At 34.7% G+C, this 22,719-nt stretch overlaps 2 protein-coding genes and 1 pseudogene across 2 annotated transcripts; 1 reads left to right on the top strand and 2 right to left on the bottom strand.

The window, feature by feature from the left end:
• Window positions 1-812: 812 nt before the first annotated feature.
• Window positions 813-5,336, bottom strand: LOC113696348 (thaumatin-like protein; annotated as a pseudogene).
• A 1,553-nt stretch (window positions 5,337-6,889) lies between these two features.
• On the bottom strand, window positions 6,890-7,834 carry LOC113696347 (mitogen-activated protein kinase kinase 4-like). The gene has a single exon (XM_027215773.1). The coding sequence runs from the start codon at window positions 7,832-7,834 to the stop codon at window positions 6,890-6,892; it is 945 nt and encodes a 314-aa protein (XP_027071574.1).
• Window positions 7,835-19,660: 11,826 nt separating this feature from the next.
• LOC113696345 (mitogen-activated protein kinase kinase 4) lies at window positions 19,661-20,578 on the top strand. Its single transcript, XM_027215772.1, has one exon. The coding sequence runs from the start codon at window positions 19,661-19,663 to the stop codon at window positions 20,576-20,578; it is 918 nt and encodes a 305-aa protein (XP_027071573.1).
• The last annotated feature ends 2,141 nt before the right edge of the window (window positions 20,579-22,719 follow it).

Here is a 22,719-nt window from a genome sequence, read left to right as displayed (position 1 = left end):
TTTTTTCCTTTAAAAACAAAAAAAAAATAAGTCGAAATAAGTACGTTGTTGTGATTAACGGATTGTATTATAGTATTTGATCAATTGAGCGATGATCTGTACAGAATAGTTGTCTCTCCATTGAGCCAATAGTTGTGACCCTTTCAGCTCGTTTCTTGCCATGCCATCCATTGTCGTCATATTCTAAATCAAGAAAGATGAGCTTTCTTTCTTACAGTTTAAGACACGAGACAAACTTGAGTTAATTTGCATCAATCCGGGGGGAAGATGTGAAAGAGTTTGAATCTGGGTTAGAATTTCACGACTTAACATGAGATATATAATGCTTGAAGTTCGAGTTCAGATGAACATGAACGACGTTTAGTACAGTAAATTCAAGTTGAAATTTGAGGAAAGCAGAAAGGCAGTATTCATGTTCATACGCCAATAGATCCAATTTCTTATTTCATATTCAATGATGCAAAAAAAAAATACTAATATTCTTTATTCATACGCCATAGTAATTTTCTCAACAACAGCAATTTTCTCATTCAGTACTATAGCCTTTTAGACCTTTATAAATATCAAGAACTGGTGAAGAATTGCAAACATAAAATGTCACTGCACTACTGTGGAAACATTGGCCTAATTAAAAGTGTTCTTAATAATTCGTTTTATTCATATGCTCATAATAAGCAGCTCATGCACCGTTCCTATTCTTCTATATTAGGAGCTGCATTATTTGATTTATTCTTACACGGTGCATAATTTTCCTAAGAATACATGAGCAAAAACAACTGTTATTGTTGCATTTGTGGATCAGACCGCAATTTTCAGGGACAAAATACCACCCGATAATTAGTTCCACCAGGGCAAGTGAAGGTGCTAGTTTGATCATCCCTTGGGGTAACTATAAGCATCAGGGCATCTCTGCTTGAAAAACCTCGAATAATTCGTAGGTCCCGGAGTTGCAACAATATTGATCAGTCTTGAAAACTGTGCATGGATTGTTGCAGCCTCCGGGAGCCTTCAATGCTCTATGTAGTAGTTAAATCAAGTCTTGGTTTCCTAGTCGGTAGTGGTTTCTTTAAGTCTAAGTCCAATTGTATTCCCTTTGTGATTTGGAAGCTAAGTTTTAGGAGACTAAATGGTCTATATAAACCACTACTAGTAGCCTTGTCAAATGTGCCGTGAGATGAGAAGAATAAGATACATTGGTGCCTCCTAGAGCTCTGCTTGTTTTCGGCTCTTGTCCTTGTTTTTGTTCCTTCGGTTTTCGTTTCTGCTGCAATACTTATTTGATTTTGAGTTTTGTCTTGAATTGTTTTATCCTGTGGGTTCTATTCCTACAAAGTGGCATCAGAGCTTTGTTTGAGATCCTGAGAAATTAAAATATGGATCCAAATTATTTGCACAATTGTTACGTTTTTATCTTCGACGGTAAAAACGATTTTGAGGCTTGGAGGTCGATGATGAAGAATTTTTTTCACAATATTGGAGTTTGGAATATTGTCGAAACAGGATACACGGAACCGGTAGAAGGTATAGAATTATCAAGCAATGCAGTTAAAGAACTAGAGAGAAATAGACAGTTGGATTGCAAGGCAATGTATTATTTCAACACTCAAGTCCAGTTGCATGTTGCCAACAAATTTATACATGCAAAGTCGGCAAAAGAGGCTTGGACAATTTTAGTGAACTCAAATCGAGGTGCTGCTAGTGTGAGAAAAATCAGATTGCAGGAACTTAGGAGACAATTTGAGTTGGCCCAGATAAAATCCACGGAGTCAGTTAAAGATTTTATTGGTACAATTAAAGAAATTGTCAACGACATGGAGTCCAATGGTGAGAATTTGGAAGAGGTTAGAGTTGTTGAAAAAGTTCTAAGATCTCTAACTGCCAAATTTCACACTAAGAAGACGGTCCTTGAAGCCACAAAGGACCTTGACAATTTGTCACTTGCTGAATTGGAAGGTGAATTGCTGACGTATGAGATGTCCTTGAATCAGCAGCCATCGGATACAGTAGAAGAGGTGTTACAAGCCAAGGTGGATCACCCAACAGGAAAAAAGGAGGTGAATCGTATGGACACAAATCAAAGGGGCCAGAACTTCAGAGGTAGAGGACGTGGAGGCAGAGGTAAATTTCCTAGTCGTGGAAGAGGTAATTATTCTTACCATCCCAGAAACAATTCTAATAGGGATCAGAAAAACAATCACCAGCAGAATCAAAGAAATAATTTTCAAAAATTATATAGAGAAGCAGAGTGGCTACTGTATTAAAATTTTGAGAACTGACAGAGGCACTGAGTATCTTGTTTGTGATGACTATTTAGTGGAAAGTGGTATAAAACATCAATTGACAGCCAGATATACACCTCAGCAAAATGGTGTGACAGAAAGAAAGAATAGGACTGTGATGGACATGGTGAGATCTATGATGCACTCTAAAGGTATTCCTAAATTCTTTTGGGCAAAAGCAGTCTCTTGTGCTATTTATGTTTTGAACAGGTGTCCTACTAGATGCAATTTTGGGAAGACCCCACAAGAGGTTTGGACTGGCATGAAATCGGATATTTCTCACTTCAAGGTATTTGGCTGTCTTGCGTATGCGCATGTTCCAGATCAGTTGAGAAAAAAATTGGATGACAAAGCAGAGAAGTGTATTTTTATTTGATATAGTCATAAGACAAAGGGATATAAGTTATTCAATCCAAACACAGGAAAGGTGATTGTTAGCAGAGATATAACTTTTGATGAACATAGAATTTGGGATTGGTCTAGAAAAGATCTTGAGACATCACCAAAATATCTATTCATTTCTCCCATTATGGGACCGAGTGCTAGTAAGCAAGTAGTGGAGCAAGTTGTGCACTCTTATGGTGATCCCTCAACTTCTACTATTCAGGTTGAGACATCCAGTCGACCACAGAGAGAACGCCGCATGCCAGCCCGATTTGATGATTATGTTGTTGGAACAGATGATGATTTAACTGATACAGCAATTGTAAATTTTGCTCTTTTTGCAGATTGTGACCCTGTCTCATTTAAAGAAGCTGTCAAAGATGATCGTTGGGTTCGTGCAATGGATGAAGAAATTCATGCCATTGAGAAAAATGACACATGGGAGTTGACCACTATCCCACCTGAAAAGAAGCCAATTGGAGTGAAATGGGTTTATAAGACCAAGTATAAGCCAACAGGAGAGGTGGATCGTTTCAAAGCGCGATTGGTTGTCAAAGGCTATAAGTAGAAGGCAGGTATTGATTATTTTGAAATTTTTACACCAGTTGCCAGACTTGATATGGTTCGTATGATTGTGTCACTTGCTGCAAATAATTGTTGAAAAATTCATCAAATGGATGTGAAATCCGCATTTTTAAATGGTTTTCTTGAAGAAGAGATATATGTTGAGCAGCCTGCAGGTTATGTTAGAAAAGGTCAAGAAAGCAAAGTATATAGATTGAAAAGGCATTATATGATTTGAAACAAGCTCCTAGAGTTTGGTACACTCGCATTGATACTTATTTTGTTGAGCATGATTTTCTGAGATATCCATATGAGCACACTTTGTACATCAAATTTAACCCTGAAGGGGATGTCCTTATTGTATGCTTGTATGTGGATGACTTGATATTTACAGGCAACAATCCCAAACTAATTTCTGAATTCAGGGAGGCCATGATTAGTCAATTTGAGATGACATATTTGGGATTGATGTCTTATTTTCTTGGTATTGAGGTTCATCAGTTGGATGATGTAATTTTTATCTCACAAAGGAAGTATGCAAGTGATATTCTGAAGAAGTTTAAGATGGATGTGGCTAAACCAATGATGACGCCGATTGAAGAAAAATTGAAATTAACCAAAGATGGTACTGGTGATTTTGTTGATGCTACTTATTTTAGGAGGTTGGAGGGAAGTCTCAATAATTTAACTTCTACGAGACCTGACATCACTTATGGAGTTGGTTTGATTAGTAGATTCATGGAGTCTCCATGCCAGTCTCACTTGCAAGCTGCTAAGAGAATTTTGAGATACGTTCAAGGTACGCAATCTGACGGTATATTTTATTCATCTTCACATGATAACAACTTTGTTGGATACACTGATAGTGATTGAGCTGGTGACACGATACGAAGGAGAAGCACTTCTGATTATGCATTTTACTTGGGATCTGGTGTATTTTCTTGGTTCTCAAAGAAACAACAGGTGGTTGCTTTGTCCACAGCAGAAGCCGAGTACATGGCGGTCACAAGTAGTGCTACTCAAGCACTTTAGTTGCGGAAAATGTTTGGATTCTTACAACACAAGCAAGATGGTCCTACCATAATACTTTGTGATAGTTTGTTTGCTATTGAGTTGACAAAAAATTCAATTTTTCATGGACGCAGCAAGCATATTGACATCAAGTATCATTTTATTCGTGAGTTAGTTCAAGAGCAAGAAATTTCCATTGATTATTGTAGAAGTGAAGATCAAGTAGCTGATATTTTGACAAAGCCGCTCAAATTGGAGATATTCATGAAATTGAAGAAGATGCTCGGCATGGTGAAATTTGAAGATCTTGATTTAAGGGAGGCTATGTAGTAGTTAAATCAAGTCTTGGTTTCCTAGTCGGTAATGGTTTCTTTAAATCCAAGTCCAATTGTATTCCCTTTGTGATTTGGAAACTAAGTTTTAGGAGACTAAATGGTCTATATAAACCACTACTAGTAGCCTTGTCAGATGTGCCGTGAGTTGAGAAGAATAAGATACATTGGTCCTCCTAGAGCTCTGCTTGTTTTCGGCTCTTGTCCTTGTTTTTGTTCCTTCGATTTTCGTTTCCGCTGCAATACTTATTTGACTTTGAGTTTTGTCTTGAATTGTTTTATCCTGTGGGTTCTATTCCTGCACTCTAGGACATTGCCCGTTGATATCAGCTGTGCACCTAATGCCGCGGCACTTGTTGGAGACCGGGGTAAATGCCATAGGAACATTGAAACCATCAACAAGGGATATATCAAAGAAATCCAAGTTATTTGTTTTTGTGTTCAGTGCATATTCTGCTAGCGTATTTGGCGGTTGACCATAGGCCTTGCACTGGAGGACACCATTACAGTCACTGGTTTCACAATGGCCTTGACCAGCACTGTTGAAAGTGCACTTGGTTCGAGCCCAGATGCGGGCTTGTGCCGTGTGAGGTGCTACGTTGAGGGTCCAAGTTTGGCCGTGGTCTAGGCGTCGGCCACCACCAGGGACTGCTGCTGTCCATACAGTGTAAGGGCACTGGTTTCGGATGGTAAAAGTAGCTGCATTTGGGTAGTTGATGAGAAGGGCCAGAGAGAGCAAGAAGCAGAAATGGTGTAAATATGCCATCTTATGAAAATACTGGCTTTAAATGTTTCTGCGATGGGATGAGAATGAGAATGTGCACCGAGACTACATAGTATTTATAGGAGGATATGGTGACTCCTAATGTTCCTTTTTCTTTTTCTTTTTCAAAAGATCTGGCCTGCTCAACATGGTCTGGCTAGGTTTTGGATTGCGGTCAGTAAGAATAGAAGGGTAAAGAAACAATTTTCCAAAAACAGAAAGAAAGTCCGGAAATGGAAAGAATTTGGATCTATCTCAAAGCTCCGAAATGACGCAACGGATCTTCTGTCCCACATCCTGTGGCACTCTCTGTGCCACTTTTTATTATATTGCTATTTCTGCTACACAAACATCATGTTTTAGTTATTTTTTGTTTCCTTAAAATCCAATAACTATTAATTGAGTAATACACAAAATTTAACAAACTAAAAAAATCAAAAGTGCATAAAAAAATCAATGAGATTTTTTATGAATTTTCTGATATATTTTTTAATTTTCTATTATATATTACTTTTTTGAAACTGCTATATTTATTTTTTACTCAATTAATAGTTATTGGATCTTAAGAAAACAAAAAAGAATTAAAACATGATGTTTGTATAGGAGAAATAGCAATATAATAAAAAGTGATACAAAGAGTGACACGGGATGTGGGACAGAAGATCCGTTGCGAATAAAATGTCTACTACGCATTTTCATATCTATCCCACGTTCTCGGATCCTGTTAGTCCGCTAAAAGCAAAAGGAAAAGCTTTAAAAAAAAGAAAAAAGAAAAAAGCAAATTTATCAGCACCCGCCCAAATCTATTAGGCCAAAGCTCTTTATAGAAGTTCTTTTCGTCAATACCTTTCTCGACTCATGACCCAACCCATCAAGTTGAATACAATTATCAAAGAAATTTATATAAAATCACCAAAGAAATCAAAATCAAATTTACCACCGTTAAACAAAAATTAAATGAGCCACAATCACAAAATATTTTACGTAAGTGTACAAAAATGGGTTGAGAGAACACTGGACCAAATCAGACAACCCTCGGTCCAAGTGCAGCGCAATTTACCAACTGCTAACTGCATATTGCAAAATTATTTGGATATATCCAATGCTAACTGGATATATCCAATGACCTGAGATTTTGTTCAATTTTCAGTCTAAGATTGAGTCAATATTAATTGTTTAAACATTCTTGGATCAAATATGTTTTCCTAAATTCCTTGTATGGTTCAGATTGCAAATCCCATTAAACCAACCATTACTACAAACAGAAAAAGGAACTGCTGCAGTGTTACTTGCAAAAACAAGTACATGACTGGCAAATTTGGAACATAAAACTATTTGTATTGATCATCTATCATATTCAACATACTCCAATATTTGTCTAATAGTCAACGAAAGTGATCACCTCCATGGAAACATAAAGTTTGACTGTCTATACAATTGGAAAGGAAAAGAGTAACTAAAGAATTTTCCAAAAGAGGAATGAAAGTCCAGAATTAGAAAAATTTCGGATCTACCTCGAACTCTAATTAAAATCTCTGCAGCATGCAATTTCATATTCATCCCACGTTCCCAACCAAACAGAATTTAGAGCAATATTTTTCATCAAGATTCTTGCCGTCTCTGCCTACAGTGGTGTTCAACTTGATGAAATCATGTTCCTTCAGTTTTTGAAGACTAGCTCTTCTGTTGGGTTGGCGCTGTAGACATAGGGAAATGAAATCTTGAAATTCTTTGGAGCAATCGGGCGGCGCTGTTGGAGGTTCACCATCAAATACAATTTGAGACAACACACTGGCGAAGTCATTCCTCTTAAACTTGATCGGAAACCGATTCAGATAAAATTGGAGAAGACACAGGCCCATGCTCCAGGTATCAGAATTGTACGTACCTTTAACGCTTAGACTAGTGTCCAGCAATTCTGGTGCTGAGTACTTGAGTACACCGGCATCCGTCAGTGGTGAAACATGGGTTGATACGTTTACACTAGTCTCAAAATCACATATTTTAATCAAGCTACAATCACGAGACAACAAGATATTTGAGGGTTTCAGGTCTCTATGGACAATGCCTTGTTGATTAAGGTAGGAAAGAGCCTCTAAAAGCTGTTTTGCCACAAAAGCCAATATTGCTTCATCTTTACAATGAAAATTATCCATGTCCATACCCATCAAGTTGGAAAGAAATCTAACTTTTCCGGGGAGGCTCTCGACAGCAAGAATGGTAAGAATGTTTGGATGAATCAAATTCCCTGCGAGTTTGATTTCTTGATAAACCCTTTTCAAGATCTCATCTTTTGGCCATATTCGCTTTTCTTTAATGGCGAAACACTTGTTGCTTTCCTTGTTACGCACTTTATGTACTCCTCCATAAGATCCCACACCCAGAGGATGCTCCCATTCGTATTCATCACCCCTGAAAATAGGAGTATCAGCGGGTACATGCAAAATGTAATTTCCGTCTAGATCTATACTATATGGAGGCGAGTTACAGGCAAGAGACATTGCATTTAGTGTCCAAAATTCAAGAAAATATACATTTTTCTGGGTTTATACTTATTTTTCTTGTTTGCCTCAAAAAATTAATGATGCATTGTACGTACAAGCAAAAGGTGTGGAAGAAAAGTAGGAGTAGAAGGTTTATTCCGGTGTTGGGCTGGTGGGTTTCTCGGTTAAACCGAGAGGACAAGGAAGTTGTGGTGGAGGTTTTGGGGAAGAAAGGAATGGAAGTGGACGGCTCTGGGAGGGGAAATTGAGGATGTAAACTGTAAAGCCGGAATGAGACAGAAGATTAAATCCCTTTACTACTTATTTGATTTAGCTTAGTACGCCTAATTCACTTTGTATGTTGTTAGCTTGCATTAAGGCACTTTCCTTGTTTAATTCACTTTGCAATAAAACTTACAACATGCGCTAATTTTTCTTTTTGAATTCGGAAGGTGGTAATTGTTTAGCAAGGAAGGTTTTATGCCAACTTATTTTAATGCTTACTGTTGCGGGCTGAATTAATTGGCAAAATGTCAGTAATTCTATCTTTTGCATATTCTATCTGGATTTCACCTTGAGAGTATATTTAGTTCAATGACTTCGGTAAGGCCTTTCTTTCCCTTTTATAATTTCACCATTCTATTGACTGTAGAATCGCAATGAACATCAACTAATCATAAGAAAAGAGAACAGGACTATTATTGGGATGGATGACACCGAAAACTAGCCAATTGTCTGTTAATATGTTTCGAAACTTTTCAAACAAAATGCAAGTCGCCATTGTTGTCTGCATAGGTTTTTGTCCCCCACAAGGCTAACGCATTTTAGATAGGATGAATGGCACTTTGCTCCCTTGAATCATGGGGTTAATCCCACTTCACCCCCCCCCCCCCCCCCCCCTCCAATCAAAACAATATAAGTGGTAAAATTACGTGTGAATTACTGCTACAAGCCGCAAATAAAATATGCTGAAAACGTTTGGAAGATATTTTCACAGACATGCTCTTAGTCCTTCACATATTTTCTTCATGTTTTCTGTTCTTTTATTCTTTCTTTCTAACTCTTGCAGCCAAAAATCGCTCGGTAATCTCCTTTTATTTTTTGCACACTTCAAACTCTGCCCATCGAAGATGCTCAGATGCACAATTACTTTCATAGATAGTTAGAGAACCCAAGAAACATTATTACCGGTTCATCTGTCGCCAATGAGATGCACAATGGTGTCATTTCCCATAGTCACAAGTTGTATTATATCTTCGTGTTGATGAGTTGCTGGAGCTAGATATGCTGAGACATTTTCTAAATGTTTATAATAGTGTTTCGTGTTGTAAGTTTTGTGTTTCTTGTGTGCTTCCATAATTTACCAACACTATCCCATTTATAGTTGTTTGGCTTTAAAACAACTCTCTATTCTTAGCAATTAGTTAGCTATTCAGGGTCAAATCTGAAAGAAAATTACTCGCTTCCTTCGAGGCTATTAATTCGTCTGACATATGTGGACGGGGGGCCAAAGTGCGTGTTATTTTAGTTGGAGAGGGTATATTGGGATTAACCCATGGTTGAGGTGGCAATGTTCATTCATCCATTTACATACAAATAGTATTCATCTCGTGCAATATTTTTTATTACCATTAGTTACAAATTGATACAAGGCATAAACAGTTACGGAAGGGTTGTGTTGGGTGGAAGGAGAAGAGGGAATGTAAGCGAGAAGTTCAGGGTCGAACCTTTTATTTACACTTAAAAAATAAAAAAATAAAAAGGCATAAATAGTTCAATAAAAATATTTTTTTACATATTATTGAAATTACATCAGAAAATTATTAGTCCGAGCATTTAACTACCATATTAGCTTTAGAAACTTTAGTATGTAAATTTACCACAATGTAATAATATTCATTAAATAGTATAATGCATATACAAAAAAGAAATAATAGGTATTCTTTGAAATAGTAATTAAATTTTCTCATGAATACAATTATACACCTAGTCATATTCATTTTAGTTCATGACAAAAAAAAGCACCAATCTACTTTTTTCCTAGAATGATTTATTATTAGGTCTAATAAATTTACTAATATAAAATTGAATTCACATTAAGCAAAGTTGTCATATATGAATAAATAAAATAATTCAAAATTTATTAAAAAGATAGAAGTTATTAGAAGAAAGACAAATTATTAGTAAAATTGATTGGAGGCGAGTTCATTGCAAAAATAGGTAAAATTCGAGTATCCATTGAATAATTAATTCTCTTCAATTAGGCACGTCACTTAGGTCAGAGAAAATAGTTAATTGAAATTAGAGCTTTCAAGCTACTAAGTGCCTCTAGGTCATTCGTTTAGATAGATTCAGGTATTAATTTTTTTTGGTAAGAACAAAATTAATTAGTAAAGATGTCTAAATATAGTTAGATGATAGTTATTCTAATTATTAATAATAGTTAAATATGTATTTTGTCAAATTTCTTAGCTGTCACAAAACTTCATAAATAAATGTACAATTTTGTCCAAACCAAATGAATTAGAGAAAATCATTCTTTTTTGTGTATGGGGAATGGGAGGTGAACCACTAGACAAGTACACTGGGTTTGTTTGGATTGTAAGTTATTTGGGATATTTCTACTGTAGCACTTTTTGTGATGTGATGTATGTGAGATAAAAAGATAATTGGAAAGATAAAACAGTGTATTGGAAATTGTAATGATGATGTAAGCAAATAAAATTGGGGAAATAATGCTCAATCCAAACAACTATTTCATTCGGAAAAGTCTGAAGTAACGATCGTTATAGTAACGAAACTGTTTTTACTTGATAAAACAAGTAAAAATATTTTTAGCGACCATTTGATTACCTATTGGACTGGTCACCTAAATAAGATAGTATTTAAAAATTTGGTTAGTAAGTTTTACATAAAAAATAGTAAGTTAACTCTATAAATTAGTAACTTTTATGTCTCAAAAAATAAATTGGAATAAATATGAAACTTACTTTGTTTTTGAAATAAATTACTGCTCTATATCCGAATCTTACTTTTTGGGGAGTAAGTTTAGTTCAAGTAATAGTAAGATTTTATAGATTAATAGTAAATATTGTTGATAGAATAGTAAATTTGGTTAGCAGTCAAAACCTACTAGTTTGTGGTATAAATTTACTATTTTACTTAAAAAACTTATATGAAACAAGTATTAGGAAGTTTATTTGAAATAGTGCTAAGATTTTTAATTAATGATTGAAATTTAGTATTATAGTTAGTAATTACTCGCAATGTAAATGTATGATACACAATTGTACGTATCATTTATAAATGTTATATGTTTTAAGCATTTTAAATATATTATGAAATTTTTTTTTTTTTGCATATGACCTTATAAAATATGTAAGAATAATTTGTCATATTATAAATTTTGAATTATTTTTGAATTTGTGAAGGGTTAGAAAGTTTGGATGACAATAACAACAAATCTTTCGAGTTATTTATAGAGTTGTACTTATCTATGCATCACAATTTCCATATATTGATACCTATGAATATAATAAAATGGTAAAGTTTTAATAAATTTATTTACTGGGTCACAAGAATAAAAGTTAAAGTTGTATTACAATAACAACAAATCTTTCAAGTTGTATATAAAATAGCACTTACTTATACATCACAATTTTCATATATTAATGCCTATGAATTTAATAAAATGGTAAAATTTTAATAAATTTATTTTCTGGATCACAAGTATAAAAATTAAAGTTGTATTAATGTAGTACAATCTTTGAAAATTATAATAAAATTACCCATATGTTAAGTTTTGTGACTTTCAAACATACTTTGTATCATTTACATTATGGATTTGTATCCATATTTTTTCTATCAAACTCTTTTTTTATTGGCAAATGGTATGTAAATTATTATAAAATGTCATTTTATAATAATCATAATTTTTTATAGATGAATGTTATGTAAACTGTTAAAATTATCAATTCACAAATAACTAAATCTTACTACTTTATGGCATATATTAGTTTAATTGACTAAAAAATTACTGTAATCATGTGTACGTTGATTGTTAAATTAAAATTTTCTTTATTACTAGCACAAGTTCTTCTAATCAAAGCAAAATAAAATCAAATATCTTTTCCTTTTGTATGCAGTAGTTATGCTTAGTAGAAAATTATTAAACCATTTTTACAATACATAATTCTTCTAAAATTAGTAAAATTTTCCATGAACTCTAACCTTGTCAATAATACTAACCACCGACATGTAGATAATCTTAAAAGCAAAAGCCATCAATATGACAAAAAAAAGAATATTTTCGTGCTGAACGAAAAAAATTGTGATTCTATATAGAATCAAAGAAATTCATCATGAATGAGAATGAATTGCAAAGTTATCACATTTCTAATTTCATATGTATCCAGAATTTCACGAAGAATTACTTTAGAAGAACTTTCCTTTTTCATACTAAGGAACCAATCCCAATCTCTACGTCTCTTTTATTTTTTCTTTAACCATTAAATGGGGTCAAAGTTGTTAGCAGCAAAATACTAAATAAATTTAATTCTATTTCAAGCTCTAATTAATTGTATACTAATATTTTACACCATAATCAATTGAGCACCAATTTTCCTTTTTTTAAGTAGCTATTATTTATTTTATTACTTAGGTTAAATATTTACAAATAAAATAATAGCAATAGAATGCCAATCCTCGGATCAATGGAACTTCAATTATTGTTAATAAAACTAATTTTGCATTGATAAAAATTAGTCTACATAATGGAAAGTCAATGGCAACAATTGCTAAAATATAGCAATTTTTAATTATGGGAAAATAAACAACTAAGTTCCCAAAATATTTCACTTTTATTGTTTAAAAAATCTCAACTTGTTAACTAACTTCAAAATAATCCTATTGTCAAAAATTTATTTTGCTCAAATTAACTTTAATGATTAGATGTGAGATACAAATATGGTAAAATATCCCTAATTATGTTGTTAAAATAACATCGTATCATAGTGTTTTAATTATTTTAGGACCATTTTATACATGAACTAAATTTAATTTAAATTATACAATAGATTATATACGCATGTGATTTTCATTTATAATTATTGGATCCCATTTTTATGAACAATCTCCTAAGGAAAAAAGTCCATATCATACTGATTTTCTTATATTAATTGTTATACTAATTTGGTCATTTTTATTGTTATATTATTTCTCATTTTGTTTGGGCTTTAACTCTTGTTATTGCTTGTGTCCCATATCTAAATTTATTAAAACTTTATCATCTTATTATATTCATATGTGTTAAAATATAAAAATTGTGATATATAAACAAATGATATTCTATATATAACTAGGAAGACTTGTTGTTATTGTTATCCAAACTTTCAAACTTTTCAAAAATTGAAATTACATATTTTATGAGATTATGTGAAAATTCAAACTATTTTGCATAGTATTTTAAAATATATAAATACAAAAAAAATTTAAATTATACCTATAATCATGTATTATACAGGTATATTACGAGTACTTACTAACTAAGGTACTAAGTATTAATCACTAATAAAACATCTTATTGTTAATTCAAATAAATTTCCTTATACGAGTTTGAAATATGTTTTAAAGTAAAACAGTACATGTGTCCCATAAATCAGTAAGTTTTGATTATTAATCAAATTTACAATGTTATCAGTAAGAATTACTATTTATGAATAAAAACTTACTATTACTTGAATTAAACTTACTCTCTAAAAAGTAAGTTTGGGATATAAAGTAATAATTTATTTATTTAAAAAGTAAGTTTAATAATTTATTGCAATTTACCTTTTGAAGTATAAAAGTTACTAATTTATTACAGTTAACTTACTATTTTAGATGAAAAACTTACTTTCTTATTTTTAAATATTATCCTATCTAGGTGGATAGGTCCATCAAGTAATCAAATGGTCGATAAAAGTGCAACATGTGTTTGGATTGTATAAAACCTTGTGTGCTTGGGAGATGATGTGAACTTGTGGCAATCATCTTCGTGTGTTCATTGAGAGTTGCTGGGTCTGCAATTTCGTTATACGAGTTTGAAATATGTTTTAAAGTAAAATAGTACATGTGTCTCATAAATCAGTAAGTTTTGATTATTAATCAAATTTACCATGTTATCAGTAAGAATTACTATTTATGAATAAAAACTTACTATTACTTGAATTAAACTTACTCTCTAAAAAGTAAGTTTGGGATATAAAGTAATAATTTATTTATTTAAAAAGTAAGTTTAATAGTTTATCCCAATTTACCTTCTGAAGTATAAAAGTTACTAATTTATTACAGTTAACTTACTATTTTAGATGAAAAACTTACTTTCATATTTTTAAGTATTATTCTATCTAGGTGGATAGATCCATCAAGTAATCAAATGTTCGCTAAAAGTGCAACATGTGTTTGGATTGTATAAAACCTTCTGTGCTTGGAAGATGATGTGAACTTGTGGCAATCATCTTCGTGTGTTCATTGAGAGTTGCTGGGTCTGCAACTTCTCTGCAAAGTTCGAACAGCTTGCATGCATTTTTAGAAAAATTTCATTTTTGACCCCTGACCTTTCGCACATAATTCCACTAAGGCCCAAAACCTGGAAAAATAAGTCAATTTTGCCCCTTTTAAGTTTTAATTCTACTTTTGCATATTTTAAGTGGACTTTTTGGGCAGATTAATTCTGGATTTTAGGATGAAATTAGGGTTTAATACTTTTTAATTGATTTATTATCTTATTGGGTTTTAGTAAAATAAGCTGAGTATTTGATTAGGTTTAATTTGGTTGAGTTGTGTAGAGAAGTTTGGTTTATTTTGGTAGGCCTTAATTGATAAAAAGGATAGACTGGCCCACTCTTTCTTCTTTGGATATCTGTTGGGCTGAGATGATTTCTGGCCCAAAGAAGAAATAAAAATTGCCCAATAGCCTTTTATCAAGAAATCTGACGACATAAATTGTAGATTAGTCCCTAACCATTTGAACAATTTTACTATAGCCCTAATAACTTTAGCCCTATTTCAATTAGGTCCCTCGATTAATTTTAATTTGGTCCCTAAACATTATTTTTATTTAATTTCGACCCTTATTCTTTGTAATAATTGTAATTTATTCCCCAAAACTTTCTTAATTTTTGCAATTAGGTCCCTTATAGCTTTAATTTCTCAAATATAAATATAAGTTGTTTATCTTCTTTAATTGTTAATTATACTTCATTTAAATGCTTTAATTGGTAAATTTTATGATTATTTTCATTTCTTTATAATGATCAAGTAAATTTGCACTTCGTTTACATGTTATTCCTTTTATTTATTAATTAAATTAGTGTCTTGACCATTTTATTGATTCTGGAGTACAAATAGGACAAATCCAACCTCATTTAACCACTATTTCAAGGGAGGTAATTTCTAATATTATTTTAAACCTTCTTATGTGCTCCTATATAATAATTGTAATTTTGCCCCTTATTCTTTGTAATAATTGTAATTGATCTCCAAAACTTTCTTAATTTTTTGCAATTAGGTCCCTTATAGCTGTAATTTCTCAAATATAAGTTGTTTATGATTTATCTTCTTTAATTATTAATTATACGTCATTTAAATGCTTTTAATTGGTAGATTTCATGATTATTTTCATTTCTTTATAATGATCAAGTAAATTTGCACTATGTTTACATATTATTCCTTTTATTTGTTAATTAAATTGGTGTCTTGATCATTTTATTGATTTTGGAGTACAAATAGGGCAAATCCAACCTTATTTAACCACTACTTCAAGGGAGGTACCTTCTAATATTATTTTAAACCTTCTTATATGCTCCTATGTGTTTTTTATTTGTGATTGCATGTTTTGAGTGATTTTTCTTGTATTTAACTATTTTTATTCATTTTAAATTTCCATTTATTATATTTAATTTTTGATGATCATTTAGAGGGCATTTAAATGCCAAATTGTAATAAATAGATGCTCAAGATATATATTTAGTTAAGTTATGTAATAGATAGGTTTTCATTTTGTCAAAAATATAATTAGTTAGATAAATGTAATTGTTAGATTTTTATGGGCGTTTATTTGCTTGTGTGCTTATGTGTTTATTCACTTTCTTTCGAATCTTTGCATCTAGATATTATGCTTTTATGTGTTATGTGCACCATATGGTTGTGTGTTTACTTGATTGAATTATATTTTATATGATTTATTATGTTATAATAACTGTATGACATCACCACATTAGTCAAACGCTAATTGTGGCCTTTTCCCTGATTTCTCACTAATCAAACACTAGTGATAACTTATAGACATGTGTTAGTCCAATATTAGACCCTTTAGGCTGTTTTCGCACTAGAATCACATGATTACGTGACATCCATTACATTTCATACATATTTTTTTTTATTTTAAGATCATTTTTCTCATTTTGCATGATTTTCCCCTATAAATTATCTCTTTTATCACTACGTGCGCGAAATATGACATTTAGACTTGCATTCCATTTAGAAAATCAAAAGTAGGATAGTCCATTTGCTTGACTAGGTTAGGGGAGTCACCCTCCAAATATGGGAAATGAATGAGTATGATTTTTTAGCCTTAGCACGCTCATATTCCCTCTATAAAAAGGAAAATTGAGTTATGAACCTTAGTCTTCTGAACCCGTTATGTAGCATTCCTCTTTTATAGGTCACGTATATTTATCTATTATAATTTTTCTTTTTCCTTTGAATCTCATATTTTGCATATTCGTGACCTTTTCAAGGAATCAATTTTAAGCGTCGCAATTAATGCGATTTTCACCAATTAAATTTCAAAAAGACATTCCGACCCTTCCGATACACCTTCCTAGGTCTAGATTCGCATCCATATAAACACATTATAATATGATAAGTTTTATAGATTAGACTAAAACAATTTTCGACTAAATCTCGCAACTAGTTTTGATTAAAATTGAAAGGGTGCTTTAAATTTGGATATATCAAATATTTGTTTTCCCTTTCTTCAACCGCAACTCCCGAACCTTTTTCTCTTATTTTAAAAGGCTTGGAGTCATTTAAAAGTGGTTTTATTATTTTTATTTATTATTTAAAAATATATTTTAGATGACTTAGTACACCTAAACTCAATACCAAGTGGCGACTCCTATTTTTCCTAAAAACCCTTTTTAGGCTATTATTTTGTGGCCAAAACCGTTATACTTTCTAAGTCCGATTTTAGGCCCTTTTTCTTTATTTACTTTCTAAAATAAAAAACACATTTTTTCACACATCGTTTAATAAAACTAATTTTTCTTAACACTAAATCAAAAACTCATATTGCTGGGAGAAGTAGAAAAAAAAAAGATAAACTACTGCAAAATTGCACGAAGAGACGGGAAAAGAAAGAATGAGGATATGACAGAAAGAATGACATCATGACAAGAGTTCTGAAAGTCATAGAAGGCAGCGGATAGCCAGTTAGCAGGTAAGATAGAATGGAAAAGATAGTTTTTAATAATTTTAAAAACACGTTTTACAAAGATTATTTTAAAAATTTTTGATATATAGGTATAAGTATAACATGATATTGATAAATAAGTTTACAATTATTCTATTATGTAAATCATTATAAATTAAACTATTTTATTCAAATTGTTATCATATATCGATAGACAATAGGTTAACAAAATTTGGTTTCAATTTATTTAAGATATTAAATTTAAGAAAGTTCATTTTGTACTTACGAAATAAACTCTTTTTTAATATATTAAGTATACACTTCTTTAAATTTTTTGCCTTTTTGATATATTTTATCGTATACTATAATATATAAATATTATTTTGAATTGAAATATAAATCATGCATACGGGTTAGAATGCTAGTAACTAAGTAAACTTAGGCAAAAGAAGCCAGCAAATTAAATGTAAAATTATTAGGAGTAGATTTTTGTGGAAGCACCCCCTAAAAGTAGGAAATTGTTTGGACTTTCATCGAAATTAAGAGGGCCCAAGAGACTTTTTATGCTCGCTTTAGCCTTTAATAAGAACCACCGAAGATTGAGCTGGTTTCTCAAAAGCCTCTTCCATACGATCGTCTATTAATTACAATTTGGTAAGGAAATATGTCATTTGCTGGTCGCTCTACATACATGGACATTTATAACTTTTTGGTGCAATAATAAGGGGATTCGGCAATTTTGCACTGTTTTTCCAACAAGAACTAGAGTTAGGGTTTGGCAATTTTGGGAAAAGGAAAATTTGCTAAATTGGTTCCTAGCATTTACCAAAAACACTTTTTTAGTCCATAACATATAAAATCAGCCAAAATTGTCCTTCACATTTAAATTGTTATCCAATTTGGTCCTAATGCTCGTTTTTGCTCATTTCTCCGGCTAAAAATAGCACGTCCCTCTCACGTGGCCATATTTTCAAGGGCAAAATTGGAAAACAAAAGCTTTCTTCTTCTTTCTTCTTTTCCCCTGTTTCTTCTTCTCCATCGCGACCGAGAGCCCTCATCACCGCTGCCGCATCCTCCGCCCCTCCAACCTCGCTTGTCCACCGCCTCTCTCCACTGCCGCGCGATCTCTGCTCCGCTGCCCTGCGCACTGCCCGCGTGATCCTTCCACCAGCTCACCCGCGACCCCAGCGCACGCCGCCCGCTGCTCAGCGCGCCGCCACTGCGCGGCTCTATTTCATCCTCCGCCTGCCCCGACGCCGCAGCCCGCATCCACGAGAAGTAGCCGCCGCTGCTGCTCGACGCCACTGGCGCGCGTCGCGTACCTCACCTCACCTCACTTCACTCCCTCTTCTCTCTCCTCGCGCCTCCACCAGCGACACGCGGCACCTCTTCTGATCACCTCCAAATATGCTTCTGTTCAGGTGAACTTAGTCACCGTTGTGGTGAACCTGTGCTTAGAGAGTCGAAGCAAGATAAAGATCGTGAGATCAGGGATCGTCCCCAGTGGATCTGGGATTTGTGTTTTCCAATTTTGCCCTTGAAAATATGACCACGTGAGAGGAGCGTGCTATTTTTAGCCGGAGAAAGGAGCAAAAACGAGCATTAGGACCAAATTGGATAACAATTTAAATGTGAAGGACAATTTTGGCTGATTTTATATGTTAGGGACTAAAAAAGTGTTTTTGGTAAATGTTAGGGACCAATTTGGCAAATTTCCCTTGGGAAAATCACAAATTGCGAATTGCCGGGACCGCTATCGTTCCTTTTTTTTTTTTTAATCAATACAGAGATATCCAGATCAATCCTTACAAGACCCGACTAATCCCCTGCGACTCGAGAGAGGAGGTCCCACTCCACACCGAACACATTAATAGCGGGACTCGAACCCTGGACATCGTCATACCCTAAGGAGGGGAGCGGACCGCTCGAGTTACCCGCGAGGGCAGAAGACCAGCCACATAATGTGGCAAATTTGTGGAAGGCAGGGATTGAACCCTGACCTCCAGCACCACCAGTGTTGACCACTGGACCAAATGGCCAGTTCATTTATATGCAATTAACGTAATTGTGGTTTCTATTGCTCTAGGCGTCATCCACTGTCGCGATATTTCTTACGAGGAAGCAAGCGGCGGCGGAGGTGAGAAAAAGGAGGCAAGCGGCTGAGCAGGACAAAATTAAGGGGCTGACAGCGGCGGAGGATCCGAAGGAGGAAAAAAAAAAAGAGGCAAGCGGCGGAGAAGGCGGAGGAGGAGAAGAAGAGCGAGACCGCGGCGCAGCAGGAGACGAAACAAAAGGCGGACGACGACGAGAGGAAGAGGATGCAAGTGGCCGAGGACGAGGGGAAGAAGATGAAAACCTCGGCGGAAGATGAACGGCGGAGCCAGAGAGAAATGACTCCACCAAGCAATTGGTGGCTGCCGATGGTGGATCCTCCGCTGGGGGTGCCAACCATAAACCTAGCCGACTACGAATATGACACGCGCTTGGGCTGGGGTTCCATCGGATATGTCGACAGGGTCCGACACAAACCCACCGGCCGACTTTACGCGCTGAAAGCTGTTCGCATCCACGACCACCAGCGCTGCCAAAATAGGGTGAGGGAGTACATGGCCCTTGCTCCCACACTTGACTATCGATCCATCGTCAAATGTCACGGTGTTCAAACAGAGCGAGGTTACAGCCGCTTGTTGTATGACCTCATGACCTCCCCTCTCAGCGGCTTCCAAACTCATGATATGGAAATACTTTCCCATATTGCGGATAACATCTTGTTTGGCCTGCAATACCTGAGGAAGAAGAACATTGTCTTCAAATTTCTCAGTCCTTCCAATATATTCTACGACGACGCTGATATGGCTTTTAAGATTGGTGATGTCGGGGCTCCTAAGGATCTCTTGTTTGATCTAGATTGCCAGCCCGTGCCAAATGTAGAAGCGGAACGGTACGTGGCCCCTGAGCTCTTGAGTTATATGGTGCGTTTGTCTGTTGAAGGGGTGGAGAATTGGGATGTGTGGAGTCTTGGGATGTGTCTGCTCGAGTTCTATTTGGGGAAATTTCCCATTGACTATGACAAGAGGAAGGATACCAAGGGTGTTTCCCTGCCATTTTTTATGGCTGGGATGCCGAATCCTCCTCGAGCACCCCCCGAAGCATGGCCACCTTTCCGGCATTTCATCGAGTTGTGTCTCCAGCGGAGTCCAGCTGACAGGGCCAGTGTCGACCAACTGCTGTCTCACGAGTTTGTACTCACATTTGATTTTGAACACCAAGAGGGGAAGGGGAAAAACGAAGGGGATAGACTAGACTAATCTAGACTAACATGATGCGGGTGATCTCTCATTACATGATCTTTTTGGAAATGCCTGTATTGCTTATATCATTCCAGCATAGGTAGCACTCTATAATTCAATCGCTTGCCTTAACGTATCTCAGTTGACCGACATTATAGAGAGGCGAATTACGTCCAGTGTGCAGTACTATGTCCTTTGATACATATAGTTGTGGGCTTCTCTTTTAACTTCTCTTCCTCTGTGAATTTTCAATGTAACTTCATTGGACTCTCAATATCTCACCTTTGATTTCTACTTAGTAGTTTATCTCAGGCGTTTGTTACACTTTAAGGTCCTTATCTGCATTGTCTTTCGCTTCTTTTTTGACGTCTTTACTCCTGTTTGTTGTGTAAATGTAATTGCTAACCCATCTCATAGCTTGCCATTTCCAACTTCTCTTTTGTGTAAAAGCACCTTTTGCTCCGTGGAACTTTATGTGCTAATCAATTAGTACGCACAGCTGTTTCACTCAGTATTTAAAGATTTGTCAGTGCATACTTGTTTCCCGTGTTTGATTGAATGAGATGTTTATCCTTACATGCTTTCTTTGTTTCTTGCTTGACAAATGCAACTCTATGTGCATTACATATCTGTAACTCATTCTACCATAGGCAGAAAAGTAAAGCTCTCTGAAATTCAATTGCTTGCCTTTGCACGTCTAAGTTGTCATTCCAGAGAGGCAATCACACTTTTCGGGCTTACTAAGCTCTTAGTTCCAAAGCAGTTTTGCATCTTTTGTGATGGATACGTATGCGCTCCTCTTTTGATTTCTCTTGCTTTGTGGATTTTTGCTGTAACTTCTTTGGACTTTTGATCACATGTTGCTGATTCTTAGTGGTAGTGTAGGTCTCAGGGATTTTGCTATATTCAGGTACTTGTCTGTGTATTTCTTTGCTGCTTCACTGACATCGGCTCCTATCTAATGCATACTTGTACCATGCATCTCAGATTTGCCTTTTCAACTTCCACTTTGCAAAAGCATTTGTCCCTCTATCCTGTTCAATTAGTAACATTCTATTCCGGATTTAAAGGAATGTTACTGCTGACTTGTATTATGAGTTTGCTTTGAATAAGATGTTATAGTAACATGCTTACATTTGTAACCTCCACTGCCTGTTAATCAACTCGCATAACTGTTTTGCAATTAAGGGGAGCTCCCGTGTCTTTTGATTATTTTTTTGCCAACATGGAAGAAGCTTAATATGTTTAACTTCCCTTGGAGCAGCGGTAAAATGCTACATTAGAACTAGTGGCGTCTAGAAAGCTTCTATCTGCCAATATGCACTCCATGCTTATGTGTTTGCCGTTTGGGTTGGATATGTAGATATTTTATCAAGAGCTGTATAAAATGTGGATGGTTTCTCTCAGCAGTCTACCCTGTCCTATTTGCTTCTATACTTGGAAAATTCAGTTATCTGGTAATTGGTGTAGCTTTTTGCATGTTTACTTCGATTGTCTTGATGTACTTAAAATGCTGAGAATGTTGGTGTAGAGCGACATTAGAGTTTAATAATGTGATGAAGTACAAGATTGTCTACTATCTGTCAAAACTGGGTTCAATTGGGATCCTGCAGACCACATTTGGAAATGTTACAAATCTAATATCATATGGAGTAGCTTGAAGGCTGAGAACCAGAACAGTCTGCAGTTCTTATGCATCTAGATTTTTTTCACCTTAAAAGTGGGGGTTTGCTACCTTTTTGTGAGAGCACATGATCCAAAGTATCTGTTGCAGTTGTTCACACTTGCTATTTAATATGGTGGCAGTCCTAGTAACTTGTTTGTAGCTTCCACACCAAAAATGATAATAACAACTTCAGTGTTTACTCTGTGATGCTCTCTTTGTATTGTGACTTACCAAGTGGTGCAACATTGAAGGTAATATGTCCCTTGATAATCTGTGTGTCTTGATATTTTAGGTCTTAAGAGTATGTTTATGAAATGGAAAAATAGCAGCGTTGTTTTCACGATTATGTTGTTTGCCAAAATTGGTTGTGAATTGGTATGGGTGTCATCTGAAGAGGCCAGCAACGATTAGTGGTTGGGTTTTTGATGCCCTGTTCCTTTTAAATTTTCATCTGGTTTTGAATTGAATGCTGAAGGTATCTCTCTTTGAAGTA

Source organism: Coffea arabica, chromosome 6e, assembly GCF_036785885.1.
Source record: "Coffea arabica cultivar ET-39 chromosome 6e, Coffea Arabica ET-39 HiFi, whole genome shotgun sequence".
Classification (NCBI taxonomy): domain Eukaryota; kingdom Viridiplantae; phylum Streptophyta; class Magnoliopsida; order Gentianales; family Rubiaceae; genus Coffea; species Coffea arabica.
This window is presented reverse-complemented; position numbering and strand designations above follow the sequence as displayed.

Bases quoted from the DNA above. Each gene is read 5' to 3' on its own strand.
- LOC113696347 (XM_027215773.1), bottom strand. From the start codon at position 7,834: ATGTCTCTTGCCTGTAACTCGCCTCCATATAGTATAGATCTAGACGGA.
- LOC113696345 (XM_027215772.1), top strand. From the start codon at position 19,661: ATGACTCCACCAAGCAATTGGTGGCTGCCGATGGTGGATCCTCCGCTG.